Source organism: Porites lutea, chromosome 2, assembly GCF_958299795.1.
Source record: "Porites lutea chromosome 2, jaPorLute2.1, whole genome shotgun sequence".
Lineage (NCBI taxonomy): Eukaryota > Metazoa > Cnidaria > Anthozoa > Scleractinia > Poritidae > Porites > Porites lutea.
Window position 1 is genome coordinate 27,963,186 of NC_133202.1, and position 13,945 is coordinate 27,977,130.

The 13,945-nt window shown below is 38.2% G+C and overlaps 2 protein-coding genes and 1 pseudogene across 2 annotated transcripts; all 3 read left to right on the forward strand.

Moving 5' to 3' along the window:
* The first annotated feature begins 620 nt into the window (after positions 1–620).
* LOC140925956 (adenosine receptor A2a-like) lies at positions 621–1,604 on the forward strand. The gene has a single exon (XM_073375776.1). It carries the CDS (start codon positions 621–623, stop codon positions 1,602–1,604), a length of 984 nt encoding a protein of 327 aa, XP_073231877.1.
* A 9,829-nt stretch (positions 1,605–11,433) lies between these two features.
* Positions 11,434–12,480, forward strand: LOC140925957 (adenosine receptor A2a-like). Its single transcript, XM_073375777.1, has one exon. The coding sequence runs from the start codon at positions 11,434–11,436 to the stop codon at positions 12,478–12,480; it is 1,047 nt and encodes a 348-aa protein (XP_073231878.1).
* Positions 12,481–13,337: 857 nt separating this feature from the next.
* The window catches only part of LOC140925958 (uncharacterized), a 1,189-nt pseudogene continuing 581 nt past the window's right edge, over positions 13,338–13,945 (forward strand).

The following is a 13,945-nucleotide window of genomic DNA, read 5'->3' on the forward strand; positions in this document are numbered from 1 at the left end:
CGGATCAATCCGCGAGAATTAATTACGACACGTAACATCATACGTGGATGACAGAGAGTCTTGAAAATTGTGACTTTCGAATAATTAATTTTGAGCTGTTTTCGAATTCTTTGCGATGTGTCAAATTTTCCTGTGTTTTTTTTGCCTTGACCAGTCCGATTCCTAACGAAGTCTCATATTTGGCCAGTTTTCACCCTTGTCCCTTAACAGTGCTATAAATTATTTCAATAGGGGAAGGTTTGGAAGTTTTAATAGAAGTTGAGGAACCAACTCAATTGAGTCACTACTAAATAATTTATTCCTTCCGTTTCACTCTGCAAGGAGGACTTGCGTCATTGGGTGTTTTGTTAACAATAAAATATTGCCTTTCATAACTTACAAACCTATTACTAAATTAATTGTAGGCATGGTAATTTGTAGTTATCCTCATTTAAGAACATTATAATATTTAATATTCAGCGAAGCGCAGCTGCGCGCAACCCAGTTTAAATTCAGATAAAAGCAATTGTGAGCGAATTAGAAACTTATAAGGAGACATTGCTAATTGCAATTCTAAATTTAGCAGACCTGGCAGAACATGCCCTGTAAGTAGAGCGAAATGTTGCTACAACGAAACAGAGATGAACGCTACCTCTAAACTTTGTCTTGAAGGCTGCGGTTTGACGAAGACTGAGTCTATTATCATGATAAATTTCCATGTAATTGTGGCCGTCGCAGCCGTTTTCGGCAGCTACCTCATGCTCCGGGCGTTCCACAAATTTCACAGTCTTCGAACTGCGTCAAACGTAATCTTGGCGAGTTTGTCCATTGCTGATGGATTGCTGGCTATCCCGTCAGTCCTAGACATCATACACTTAAATCTATGCTTTAGAGATGGGCATTGGTCTGGCATTCTGAGTAACATAAGCTCGCGTTCCAGCTTCCTTCTCCTTTCAGTTATCATTCTTCACCTCGCCTTAATCAGTTTGGAACGGTCCATCGCCGTGAGATTCGCCTTGCGATACCACATCATAGTAACCGATCGCCGGGCACTGATCGTTTCTATCGCCATGTGGCTGTGGGCTGCCGCCGTTATGTTTGTTTTCCCACAGGTCCTTAAAGCATCCATCGACGATTTCGAACAGTTCCGCCAGGCGATGAATCCGTATAGTAAGACTCCCGAAGAACCCCCAAATCGTGACTTGCCTCCTTTAACTAAAGGATATCTCATATTCTTGTTGATAACACTATTGGTTATCCCCCTAGTTATCATCTTATGGTCCTACTCCTACACCTTCATAGTGTCTCTTAAGCACGGAAGGCAGATCAGAGAGCAAGCTGACATCTCAGGATTACCTCATCGAATCAAGCATGAAATGAAAGCTAACCGCACTCTCGCCGTGATGATAGCAGTATGCCTTCTCAGTATCATACCGTTGTTGGTTGTGACATGCCTTCGCTTTTTCGGGAAGCTGTCCGAGTGTGGCCATCCAGAACGTAGGCCTTACAAGTTTATCGTTTACGACGTGGCAACTGGCTTGAACGCCATCTGTAATCCTCTTATTTACGGATGGAAAAATAAAGAATTCAGAAGAGCTTTTGTGAAAGTACTGAAATGCACTTAGGACGTTTACATTCCTAGGCAGTCCTGGGCGGAAAGTGAAAACTTTTGTTGCTCTGGAAAGCATTTCTGACTGACAAAACTTGTTACATTGTAAATGGAGCATTAAGTACATGTTAATACGTTAGTAAGTAAAATAGTAGGTAGCTTATTTTAACACTTACTACCTAAGAGCTGAAAAACTCATTCGAATGTGCTCGTCATTGCAATATTTCTAGTGGTTCCAAAAGGAAATTTAAGTGCTGCGAGCAGATCATCTTTAGTAACACGCGTTATATTCTATGTATCCTCTCACTTAGGTTCGATTTGTATGTGTTAATAGTAATATATGATAAAACTAATATAGCGCCGTTATCGATATTGCTAATATTACAGCGCTTCAAAATAAAAATATTTGAAAAAAAAAAATGACCGAGACTTCCTAATGTTTACAAAGTGCATGAGCCTACCAAAAAAAAGTTTAAAAAAAAATTACAAGACTAAAAATATAAAAATTACCTAGACTACTTAAATCGCAAAAAAAACTGCCTAAAACGAGATTAAAAAGCACATAAAATTACAAAAAAGCTTTCTGAAATAGAAATGTCTTGAGTGTCTTTTTAAAAGATGTTACTGAGGGGCTACTCCTAATCGTATAGGGCAATGAAGTCCATAGTTGTAAAATAATAATAATAATAATAAATTTCTTGTTTACCCACGAAGCACATAGGAGTTCTTAAGAACTCGTTTAAACGTGTCACGTTGACGTTATCTGGAACGTGTCGTTCCAGATAGGAATTTGGAAGTGTTAGTTTTTGAGGAGAGGGGAAAACCGGAGTACCCGGAGAAAAGCTTCGGAAACCTGTGGTACTTGAGGTAGTCATCTTCAGGTAGTCAACGTAACCTTTCCATTAAGATTTCCCATCGTTCGTCTGTATTTTCGGTCCGTGTACTACGTATGTTTATAATGTTTAATCGACGTCCGATATCTTGCCAAGCAATACAAGTTTAATTGGCCTACTCGCACTGAATGAAGACGAAGATTTCGCTCAATGGCAAAATATTTTGTACCTTAAGCGATGTTAGATTCATTGACATCTGTTATCTCGCAAAAAACCTTTAATATATGTTTCTGACGCTATAACGACTAAAAACGCTCGCTTTTTGCAATATACTCATGGACAAACAAAACCTTCCTCGATTATTAATTGCATGTTTACCCTGTGGTTCTTTTGTACACCGTAAATGATCTAATAGACGCCTGGGACGTCCATTTAATTTTGGGAACCCAAGCGGGGGCGTTTGATAAACAGGATGCGTTTAAAAGAAAGAGGAGTTTATTAGAGAGATCACGTTTACTCGGCTGTGTTGAAGTTTTCCCCTTAATTGTCGTTTACTGTTTATTTCGTCTACTCAAAACTATTTTGTTCCAGGCCAGCTTTATCCATAAGAATTGTTCTGAACAGTTTTTATCTTCTTATTTTCTATTCTGAGCAATTCTCAACTTAAATCTGCCGTTTGCCGTCAACGTGACTCTTAATCTCTTTGTTCTCATAACTGTAACAAACTCCACAAAAATAACGAATATACCACCACACTATATAAATAGCAGACTATCCAGTCCATCGGCATTAATACGTCTAGACCCTGTGGTTCTCAATCCTCAGCTTTTGATGTCAGAATACTTACTGTGATTTTGATTTGACGTTGAACAAGATGCAATGCGCATACTTTCTTGCCAATCAAAAAAGAAACTGAATAAATTTAATTGTTTTTCTCGTTTTTGCTAATTCCTAGCGTTTTGGAATAACTGTCTAGGAGCTCGAGGGCGTCCATTAGACGTGGTGTCCGGTTTTCGTATTGGCAATTGAATTGAGCGTTTTTTAGAAATTGCATCCAAACTTCATCTGTTTATATTATCTGAGTGGAAAGACTGAAATGACGTTGTCGTTTTAAGTAATAAAAGTGGTGTGTATATTAAGTCAAGTAGTATAATAGGGATGAAATTGATTTTTTTGCGGGGGAGCTCAGTAACTTGCGAGGGAATACATTAACGCCGATGACGTCATAACCTTTTGTCTTCATCTCATGAATAAAATGCGCAAGAATTTCGTAAAGATAAGGTCGTGTGTTATTATTAGCTGAGAGAAAGGTAATAAATATGCAAATCCTACACTTTTATGCACTCTGATAAACATGTCCAAATTTGTCGTACCTCTACTTGTTTCCGACTCGAACTCGAGACCGCCGGATTGCGAGTCTGATGCGATGACCCCCAGTCACGCTGCCTCCTGTACTAGGAGTTGATTTTTCTTCTTTAGAGGAATGTTTTTCTTTTTCGCTGGCCCGGGTCGTAGGGGCTTAGGTAATGGCATTTCGTATTTTTAGCGTTTGGATGAAGGAAATCAAGAAAACAGTGGGTTTTGAAACAGCCTGCTTTCGTCTCGCAAAGTATTATAATCTCTTTTTTCCTTTTTTCAGTCGGGGATTTGAACTTTTTGCCGCTCAATCTCGGTTTTATATCAATTTATACACCAATAATAAAAGGAGGAAGTTTGAGGATTTTCCTTATCCGCTTGCTCGATACATTCGTTACTTTAATTATTTTTTTCACTATATTTAGTAAATTCTCAGTATTGCCAGGAGCCCATCAAATGGAGCCTCCTTCTCCATTAATTTCTTCAGTCAACCCTTTGCCGAGTAGATTTATAAATAGAACGGCTTGTTTCCCGCGAAAACTGTCATATTTCCGTGAGTCTCGTTTGTCACCGTGAAAAAAATGAAGTTGAATGAAGTCGAACTCAGAAGCCCGTCCTTCGACAGTTTTCCTTTTTACTACACATCCATTTTCATAATTTTACAGCCGCTGGGATCTGGGTATCATGAAACAAAAGTTAATGAATTACCCGACTGAGACTGAGCATGAAGCGATGGGACAAAGAGCGAACTGAGGATCACTGAAAGGTTATCTTTGCCAGTGTTTTTATTTGTCGTCATACATTCCACATGTAATCGTCGACTCTTTTCGAAGTACATGCTTAAGCGTTCTGTGGGCGATTTGGAACTTTTCGATGATCAGCGTCGAAAAAGTGCCAGGATCATGATTTGATTTTTGTCATCACCGTGGAGTGGACTCCCAGTGGATTTCGCTAGTTAAGCACCGCGTGCGAAAGCAATGACCTAAGTAGCAACTAACGAGGAATGCTTTATTTCCGAAATTTGAGAAATTGCAGTCTTCCTTTACAACTGACTCGTATCACCATGAGAGTTGCCTGATAAAACTGGCACTTGAAAAGTTGAACAGAAGAGAACAGTCGCTCGACCGTGAAGCTAACTCAAAAGTAATTTGCTAACGGAGGAATTTGTGACATCGCGCTCCAGTCCAAAGACCCACTTATCTAAAGAAAAACAAAATGGATTGTATCTGCGACAAAAGAATTATGACTGACTAACAGGACAATTCTCAGCAGTTAATGTAGAAGTTTAGGCTCAATTCTTTCCTTCGAATTTGCATCTGTAGATCATCTGTAGAAAACAATGGCTGGGCCCGGCGTTACAAAACATAGCAGGGAATCATCACACTACCTTACGGACAAAACAACCACAAGGACTACAAGTATTTTTTCAGATAAACGCATTTCGGAAAAAAAAAACCTTGGAAAACTAGAAATTTGATTTATATTGAGTCATTTAGCCGAAATAATAACCTTAACGCTTAAAAAAAATTGGCTAAAGAAAACGAATCCTGTCAGAACTTCAGACTGCAGGTAGTAGTTAATCATTATGCTTGTAACAGACCAGCTTCATGGCCTCTTAATGTGAAACAAGCAACCAAAATTAAGATTAACATAGTCAGAGTTTAAAACTCTCCACAGTATAATCTACCGGCTAGAAAGAAAAGAAAGAAAATCTCTGAGGGATGAAAAGGCTTAAGTCACGTTTCACTGGCTTATGATTGTGTTTGGCCTGTCAACACCGAATTTCCTGTTGTTTGATGAAGTACAATAGCAGTGTCATTTCGTCGTTATGATTGGCTCTTTCCAACCTCGTTCCCAGGGTTCTCTCCTACGCGTGAAGTCTCCCCTGGGAACCGTTCTGATTATAAATCTACTCGGGAAAGGGATGGCTCCAAGGGCTTGTATGGGAGATGGAGGCTCTATTTGATGGGCTCCTGGTATTGCCTCAATACATGATATAAGACGGCTTTTAGCTCCAGTTATTGCCCGGGAAACGTTTGTTTAAGAACGTCCTGCTTTATATAAAGTTGCTACTTTTTGTCAATGCCAATCTCATTCATAATAATAATAATAATAATAATAATAATAATAATAATAATAATAATAATAATACTAATAATAAAAATTTAATAACTTATATAGCGCTAATTTACATAAACTAATCAATAGCGCTTTACAAAATAAAATTATATATATATATATATATATATATATATTAAAAACATTATTAAGTATGGAATAATTTGCAGACCTGAACAGAAACGTCTTAGGTTAGTTTTTAAAAACACTTAGTGTTGTGACATATAACGCAGGTCAGCCGGTAAGCTGTTCCATGGAGCCGGTGCGGCAAAAGTGAAAGACCTGCCACTATAGTCCAGTCAAATTGTGGGTTAGTATCAAACTAATTGCAACAGAATTTTTTTCAACGCCATTTATTTGTTGAATGGCTGTTTAACAACATACTAAAAATCCGCCAAAATCGGTTCGGTGAAACATGAGAAAAATTGGCAATAAAGATTTTCAACTCACACCACAGGACGCCCAATTTCAGGAAGATCACAAATTCAGACAAAACATCTGATAATTGTGTTTTATTTTCTCAGGAATTTTTGATACAACATCGCTAGTGTATTTTGGGTAGTTTTGATGTAAAAAAACGCAGACTTAATGTGTTAGAAACACCAGGGTTAGTGTTTCGTCTTGACGGCTCTGCACAGGCTACCCAGCCACTTGTCTGTCTTCATATTCTGTTTTCCAAGCTTTAATTTTTTTCTATGACGGTATTTAAAAGGGAAATTATTAGTCAGTCTGTGTTAACATGGTTAAAAACAATGATTAATTTTTTGCGCAATATCAGAAATGCAGTAAGTATTTCACTTTGCAGTTTTACAGGCTGGTAATTTTTGTATGTGCAGCATGGATTCAAATTTAGTAACTGACTGATGGTGAACAGTTTGATTTGATATTTGGTCACCTTCGGTCAACTACTAAATTTGCATCCATGCTGCAGGATAACGTGCGACTAAATGTGCGCAACGGACGATAGTTTATTATCAGTACAAAACTATTCCCGTTTTCTGTACGTAATGAGCGTTCGGATGAGCGTTGCGTAACACTTCAACTTATTACATGTTAACCTTTTCACTGAGTTGCTTAAATTATGCTCTGCGTGGGGAATTTCCATTTCTCCATAGACTCTTACAATATATTTTTACATACGCATTGTTTTGGCTACCCAGAGTTAATTTTTCTCTTAAAAACCTGCCTCCCTATTTTACTATTTCGTTTTCTTGAAACAAACGTTTGCTGGAACCAAAGTTCTTATGCGATGAGTGTTCAGTTAACCTTTATAATTTTTTTTTGCGAAGGTAAGAACACTTTTCCTTAAATGAAAACCCATTCGCCTCCAATCAAATTCATAGGCACTGGAGCTTATCCGCTCAAAAACTCTGCATTGTTGTGCATTGTAAAGAATTAGTAAAACTATCCTCCCCTCCTCTCCAATTCACTTTTAACAAGAGGAAAACAAAAAACTTCAAAAAAGTGAAACTTGTATTTGAGGATGTCAGTACGTTAACGAAGATTAATGTGAGGTAGCCGTAAAAGCCAAAGCATTACCTTGCTGGATATTTGAAAACGTACCGAACGAAAATTACAGTCTTTTGACAAGAAAAAGACCAAAAGCAAAATGAGCCCGAAAATCCCCCTAGAGAAGAACAAGGAAAGAAAAAATAGAAAGAGTGGGGAGAAAGAGAAAAAAAAGCAATGGCTGCACTATTAGCTGTTATGTTGACTTCTTTCGAGACTGTTTGATGGGAGAGCTCTGTTTTGGCTGTAACCTTCTTAAAAATCTAACTAGATATATATTTTTCTTACTCTTGCGGCTAACAGAAATCTGATTAAAAAAAGGAATATATTTTAAAGCCAATGATTAAATAACGGCCTTCATTTTCTAGATTTAAAGCTTTACGACTAAAGTTGTTGTAGTTTTACAGCCAACTGTTCACTCTCTTACTCTGTAAGCCTCCTGTTATTTGGGGGTTCCTTGACTGGAGCATGGGTCTCCTGTTCAAAAGCCAACCGTGTTTAATATTTATCCTTTTTGAAAAAATAAACACTTCGTCTTATCACCGAAAACTAGGTAGCAGTTATTCTTTCTTCTCTCACTTTTCCATAAAAGTAACAAACATATTTTGTGCATTTTTTGTTTTAACGTATAATTTCAAATAACGTGGGTTGCCTGTGTTTAAAGCTCCAAATGTTTAGGGACGGACCATAAGAAAAGTTATGGGGGGAAGGGGAATTTTCGAGCCGCGGGAATTTTTTTTCGTTATCAAATTCCTTGTATGAATTTTTTTAGGCCATAGCATAAATATTTTTTAGGATTAATTGGCGTGCATAATTTTTTTTTCATTTAAATTTCCCTTGCGCGAATATTTTTTTTGTACTTCGCCCGCCGCCCCCCCCCCCCCCCCCCCCATAAGTTTTCTGATGGTCCGTCCCTTAACGCTTAATTTTGACATGTTCCACCGATCGGATTTTGGCGGATTTTAAGTATGTTGCTAGATAGGCCACCCTTGCTTAAATAGCGTTGAAAACAATTCTGTTGCAATTAGTTTGATATTGAGCCTCGAAAATGCCTAGATTGACTGGACTACTAAGCGTAGAGTGCATTTTATCTATTGTGGAACTTCTTATAATAGGCTAATGTTCGAGCGTAGTGCGTATGAGCTATTGTGCTTAACCTGTGTCAAATCACTAAGATAGGATGGCGCCAGTCCATATATTAATTTCAAATGAAAGTAAGAATTAAATGGTGTTCTGTAAAATTCTATAGCCGAAAAAAATATTCACATAAATCTGAATGCGAAGAGGTCACCCATGTTGGCCACCATGTAGCGTTATAGCCTATTTAGCACATCGTCAATTAAAGGCCCATGTTCACCCAAACGGCTTTGCGCGCTTGTGTTTTTGTTTTGAAACGACTCTTTTGTCAAATGCAGTGTTTTGATTGGCTTCGACTTTGAGGAGCGTTGCGTGACGATACTAAAAACGACTGCGAGGGAGACTACAATTGCAGCTTTTTTCACGCTTGACCGAAGCTTAGAGAGACAGTATCAAAGAGGCCAGTAAGACTTTTAATTCTTTTCCAAATGGAGGAAGATATATCGCCGACTTCGTTAAATGTCACCGCAGAAAGCACCTCAAAATCTAAACTGGTAGTGAATGCATATGGATGCCTTGTTGAGTCCGATGAACATAATGAAGGTCATAAATTACGAAACGTCTAAGCACCAGGTGAGGTTTTCCTGAAGCCCGATTCGACTGTGAAATGTTTTGATTCCTCGATCTATTATTTTTTGTTAATTCTTAGGAAGCTTTTAGGTATGTGTTCTCGAAAGAATAAGCGAGAAGTTGTGTTTGCAAAGCGCCGAATCAGCACTGCATACAGTCTGTAATCGCTGTAATCGCTGTGTTACACTTTCTTTAGGTTTTGCTAAGGATTGGTTTGCTAATAAGAGTTCTCGCTACTTTAGAGCCGGCTTTAATCGTGATACGCCAGACGATAAGTTTACGTTAAGGATATCACTCGCTTCATAGGTTAAATTAAATAAAGCATTGCTCATGTTAGATTGACCCGCTTGTTTTGCTTTCAACTGATTTCAAAGGGACCTTTGTTTACAATTGAACATTCGATGTAGAAGGAACTCGGCAAACACGCTGTCTGTAGAATTTACAGCCAAGAGTTTCTTTCCCATCTCTCCAGGGATTAAAAAAGCGGATTCACGGAGACGAATGTACTTCGGCGACCCCCGTCGACGCGGTCTTCCAACTATGCTTCCAACCGTTCGTTTCGATGGAGCCGCCATCGAAAGTGCTGCAGTGAAACAAACACTCACAGAAACAAAAAGGCTCGATACCATTCCAAAATATCCAAAAAGATGTAAAGAAAAGTACCAAAAGAACTTGTTGAGACTTTCTTTTAAACCAGATTTAGCGAACTGTAGAAGATTAACAAAGATTGACTTTACACACTAAAGGCAGCGATTTTTAACTACGCGAAATGTTTTTTCTGGAGTACAGGGCGCGCAATGCATCTAGGGTGAACATGGGCCTTTAACTATTCAACAACAAGTCGATTAAAATGTGGGGATTTTAATTCCTTGTTTCACGGTCGATACGAGTTTCCCTGTCCACCTTTCAGGGTGTCAATTTTCTTTTAGTACTGAAGGCAGTTACAGCTGTATTCATTATTATCTCATGCATAAAGCTTTATATTTTTACCTTTAGCAAATATTGGTTATTTATAATAGTTTGTGTCGTTTTGACCATCAGTCAATAGCAAAAGTGTGGTGGCCGACAGGTTAACAATCGAACATATTCGTTTTTCCTGTTGGGTTTGAGCCTTTTCTTCTGGTTGTTTTTTTAAACAAGAAACTTTGCTCCGCTTTTTCTCTCCTTATCCAGGTGTATAAATAGGAACTGGTGACATGTACTCTCTGGGGCTATAACGTGATGGGGATGTTCCTACATTATATATTAATATATTTTAAAAATGAGAAAGCACTAAGCTTATTTATTAGTCTAATGCTGTTTATATAAGCAGCTGGTCGACATTAAAAGCGGACTGTCTATTTCGAAAATAAAACTAGAGTAGTTGAATACAAATTATGTATTCAGTCCTTGTATTTATTGAAATATCTGCTTTAATGTTTCAAACTCTTCACAAAACCTTCGTCGTTAAAAAATAGCATTTGTCCGGCCCTTTGGCACGAAATTTTGGCGATAGTTTAATTTTGTGAGGAACAGTTTTAAATTGTTTCGATGGCTCGGGACCTTTTTTGTTTCTTTCTCTCAAGAATTAATTTTTGCGATGCTTAGAAGTTGCATTTAGACTTCCTGTGTTTATCTGAGCCAAGTACAAACAATTAAACAACATCCGAATGTTAAACAAAACTGCCGTTGTCGTTTTAAATAACTCAATGAAATATGGTGGGTGGACGGAGTCGCTTTCTGTATCACAATCAACAGTCACCAACCAAATTTTATGCTTCGCATCAAAACTATTTATTATTCTGTTAAGTTTTATTCGAATGATTTTTTTTAATTTGATATTTTTTCACGGAACTTTTTATATAGGGGAACTAAAATTTGTGTCACCCCGTAAGAAAATTTGTAAAACTTAAGTGCTGCACTTGGCATCACGATATTTACATGACATTTCTGACGTTCGACTTTTGGGTGAAAGTAGTCTAGAAAGGTGTAGGTAAGGAACAATTTTGAGTTGTTGCTTCAAGTCTCTCAAACTGGGTGAGTCTTGAAGTCTTCTTTCTGTGTTTTTTTTTTTATACGCTACATTTTATGCCTCAAAATGAACTTGGGTCAATGGGTGTATGCTCTCTGACAACTTACACAAACATATTACTAAATGATGGACCAATGGTAATTTGCAAATTGCTTAATTAAAACACATAATATTCAGCGAAGTTCAGCTGCAGATGGTTAAGGCCACCTTAAGTTTATATAAAAGCGCTGGTGAACAAATTAGCAACTTCAAAGGAGATCGACTGCGTTAATTGCAATTCGAAACTTAGTGGCGTTTGAATTTGACAGACCATGGCCAGCAATTTTTCCATAGACTGTGACGAAGAGAAATTTTGCTTAAACGTAACAGGGATGAATTGCACCTCTAAACCTTGGCATGATAATAGCCGTGGTTTGAACACTACGAAATTTGTTGTCTTGATAACTTTCCATGTAATTGTGGCCGTCGCAGCCCTTTTCGGCAACTACCTCATGCTTCGAGCGTTTCACAAATTTCAAAATCTTCGGACTGCGTCAAATGTAATCTTGGCGAGTTTGTCCATTGCTGATGGATTGCTTGGGATTCCGTCCATCCTAGATATCATACACTTGAGTCTATCCGTTGGAGCTGAGCATAGGTCTGATATTCTGAGAAAAATAAGTGCGAGTTCCACCTTCCTTCTCATGTCAGTTATCATTCTTCACCTCGCCTTAATCAGTTTGGAACGGTCCATCGCCGTGAGGTTCGCCTTAAGATACCACATTATAGTAACCAACCGACGAGCACTGATCGTTTCTATCGCCATGTGGCTGTGGGCTGTGGTCGTTATCATTGTTTTCCCAAAGGTCCTTAAAGCCTCCAGCGACGATTTCGAACAGCTTCGCCAGGCGATGAATCCATACAGTGAGACCCGCAAAAGACCCCCAAATGACGGCCCTCCTCCATTAACCGTGGGATACCTCGTATTTCAAATGATAACACTGTTGGTTATCCCCCTGTTTATCATTCTTTGCTCCTACTCCTATATCTTCATCGTGTGCAACAGGCACAGGAAGCAGATTAGAGAGCAAGCTGACATCTCAGGACTACCGCAACGAATCAAGCATGAAATGAAAGGTGCCCGCGCTTTCGCCGTGGTGATAGCAGTGTGTCTTCTGAGTATCATACCTTTGTTGGTTGTGACATGCCTTCGCTTTTTTGGGAAGCTGTCAGAGTGTGACCATCCAAAACGGAAGCATTATAAGTTTATCTTTTACAATGTGGCAATTGGCTTGAACGCCATCTGCAATCCTCTTATTTACGGATGGAAAAATAAAGAATTCAGAAGAGCTTTTGTTAAAGTGCTGAAGTGTGCTTAGAACGTGATCATACCTTGTACCAAGAGGAAAGTGACTTAATTATTGTTACTGAAGGAATAATTTCTGATAAAAACGTGTTAAATATATAAAGAATTAGAAAATAAGACCGCCAGTCAACTCTCTGCATACTATCCCTTTCATGTCCTTGTTTTACTGTTTTACTGTGAAAAGAAAATGAATGAAAATCCGTTAGGTTAATGAAAATTAGTTTAATTTGTTGTCCATACATCGCTCCTTTAGGACAAAATTCTGTTTTTCAATCCAATATTTCTTTACTTCTACCAGTTATTGCCTATGTTTATCTGCTGGTAGTTCCCTAAACTCTGCTTATTCTTGATTTGTGTGGTGTGTCTGTCTAGGTTTTATGCGTTCAGTCTGCACATATAAAAAAAACCTTTTTCAAGCGATTGGCAACATGGAATCTCAAAAAAAGAAATATGGAATCTATTTGTTAAATATAATCCATTTTGCCATGTGTCAGTTCAGTAAAACGTTTTTCAGGGCTCTTTGAAATTTATATGAAAAGCAGAGCAGATTGTCAATTCCCTATCAGTTGGAAGAAATCCCAGGTAACTGCAGTTTTCAAAAAGGGCAACAGGCTAGATGAAAATAACTACAGACCTATATCACTCCTAAGTGTTCCTAGCAAAATTTTGGAAAGGGCGGTTTGTAGATCTTTTGATAATGATCTGACCACTCACAGTCTGTTGTCTGACAGACAATGGGATTAAGGAAGAGTCATTCTACAGGTAGTCTTTTGTTGCACCTTACCTAAGTGTGGAAAGAAGCCTTGGACGATGGGCTTAAAGTAGACGAATTGTTCCTTGACTTTAGGAAAACCTTTGATTGTGTAGATCATGTCATTCAGGGTGAGAAACGTAAGGTATTGGGAATGTCAGAAGATATGTGGATATGGTTTATAGATTATTTAGCAAGTAGAAGCCAGTTGGCACAAATATACGACGCATCTTCGGAATCTAAACCTGTAAAAATTGGGGTCCCTTAGGGTTCCCTATTGGGACCTAGGCTTTTTATTACTTATGTAAATGATCTTCCAGACAGCATTAAAAATGGCGTATTTTACATGTATGCTGACGACACTACCATTTATACCACTGGTAACACTACTGATGAGGTTGCTATAGCTCTCCAGGTGATACTCGATCAGCTACAAACCTGGTGCCAAAGAATAGATTTATTATTCATGAAGGGAATGCGATGCAGTACTCCTGGATACAAAACCCTTTATTGGCCCTCTGAAGCCCTTAGTTTGGGGAGACAAAACCATTGAATACAGATCTTTATCTGTATGTCTTGGTATAGCCATTGATGAAAGACTCTCGTGGGCCAACCGTGTAAAATCGGTCTCTACCTCATACAGCTCTAAAATTAAAATATTAAGACGCATAAGCTTTTTACCAAAAGCCACACTGGAAACAATTTATTACAAAACAGTAATCCCAAG

Bases quoted from the DNA above. Each gene is read 5' to 3' on its own strand.
- LOC140925956 (XM_073375776.1), top strand. From the start codon at position 621: ATGAACGCTACCTCTAAACTTTGTCTTGAAGGCTGCGGTTTGACGAAG.
- LOC140925957 (XM_073375777.1), top strand. From the start codon at position 11,434: ATGGCCAGCAATTTTTCCATAGACTGTGACGAAGAGAAATTTTGCTTA.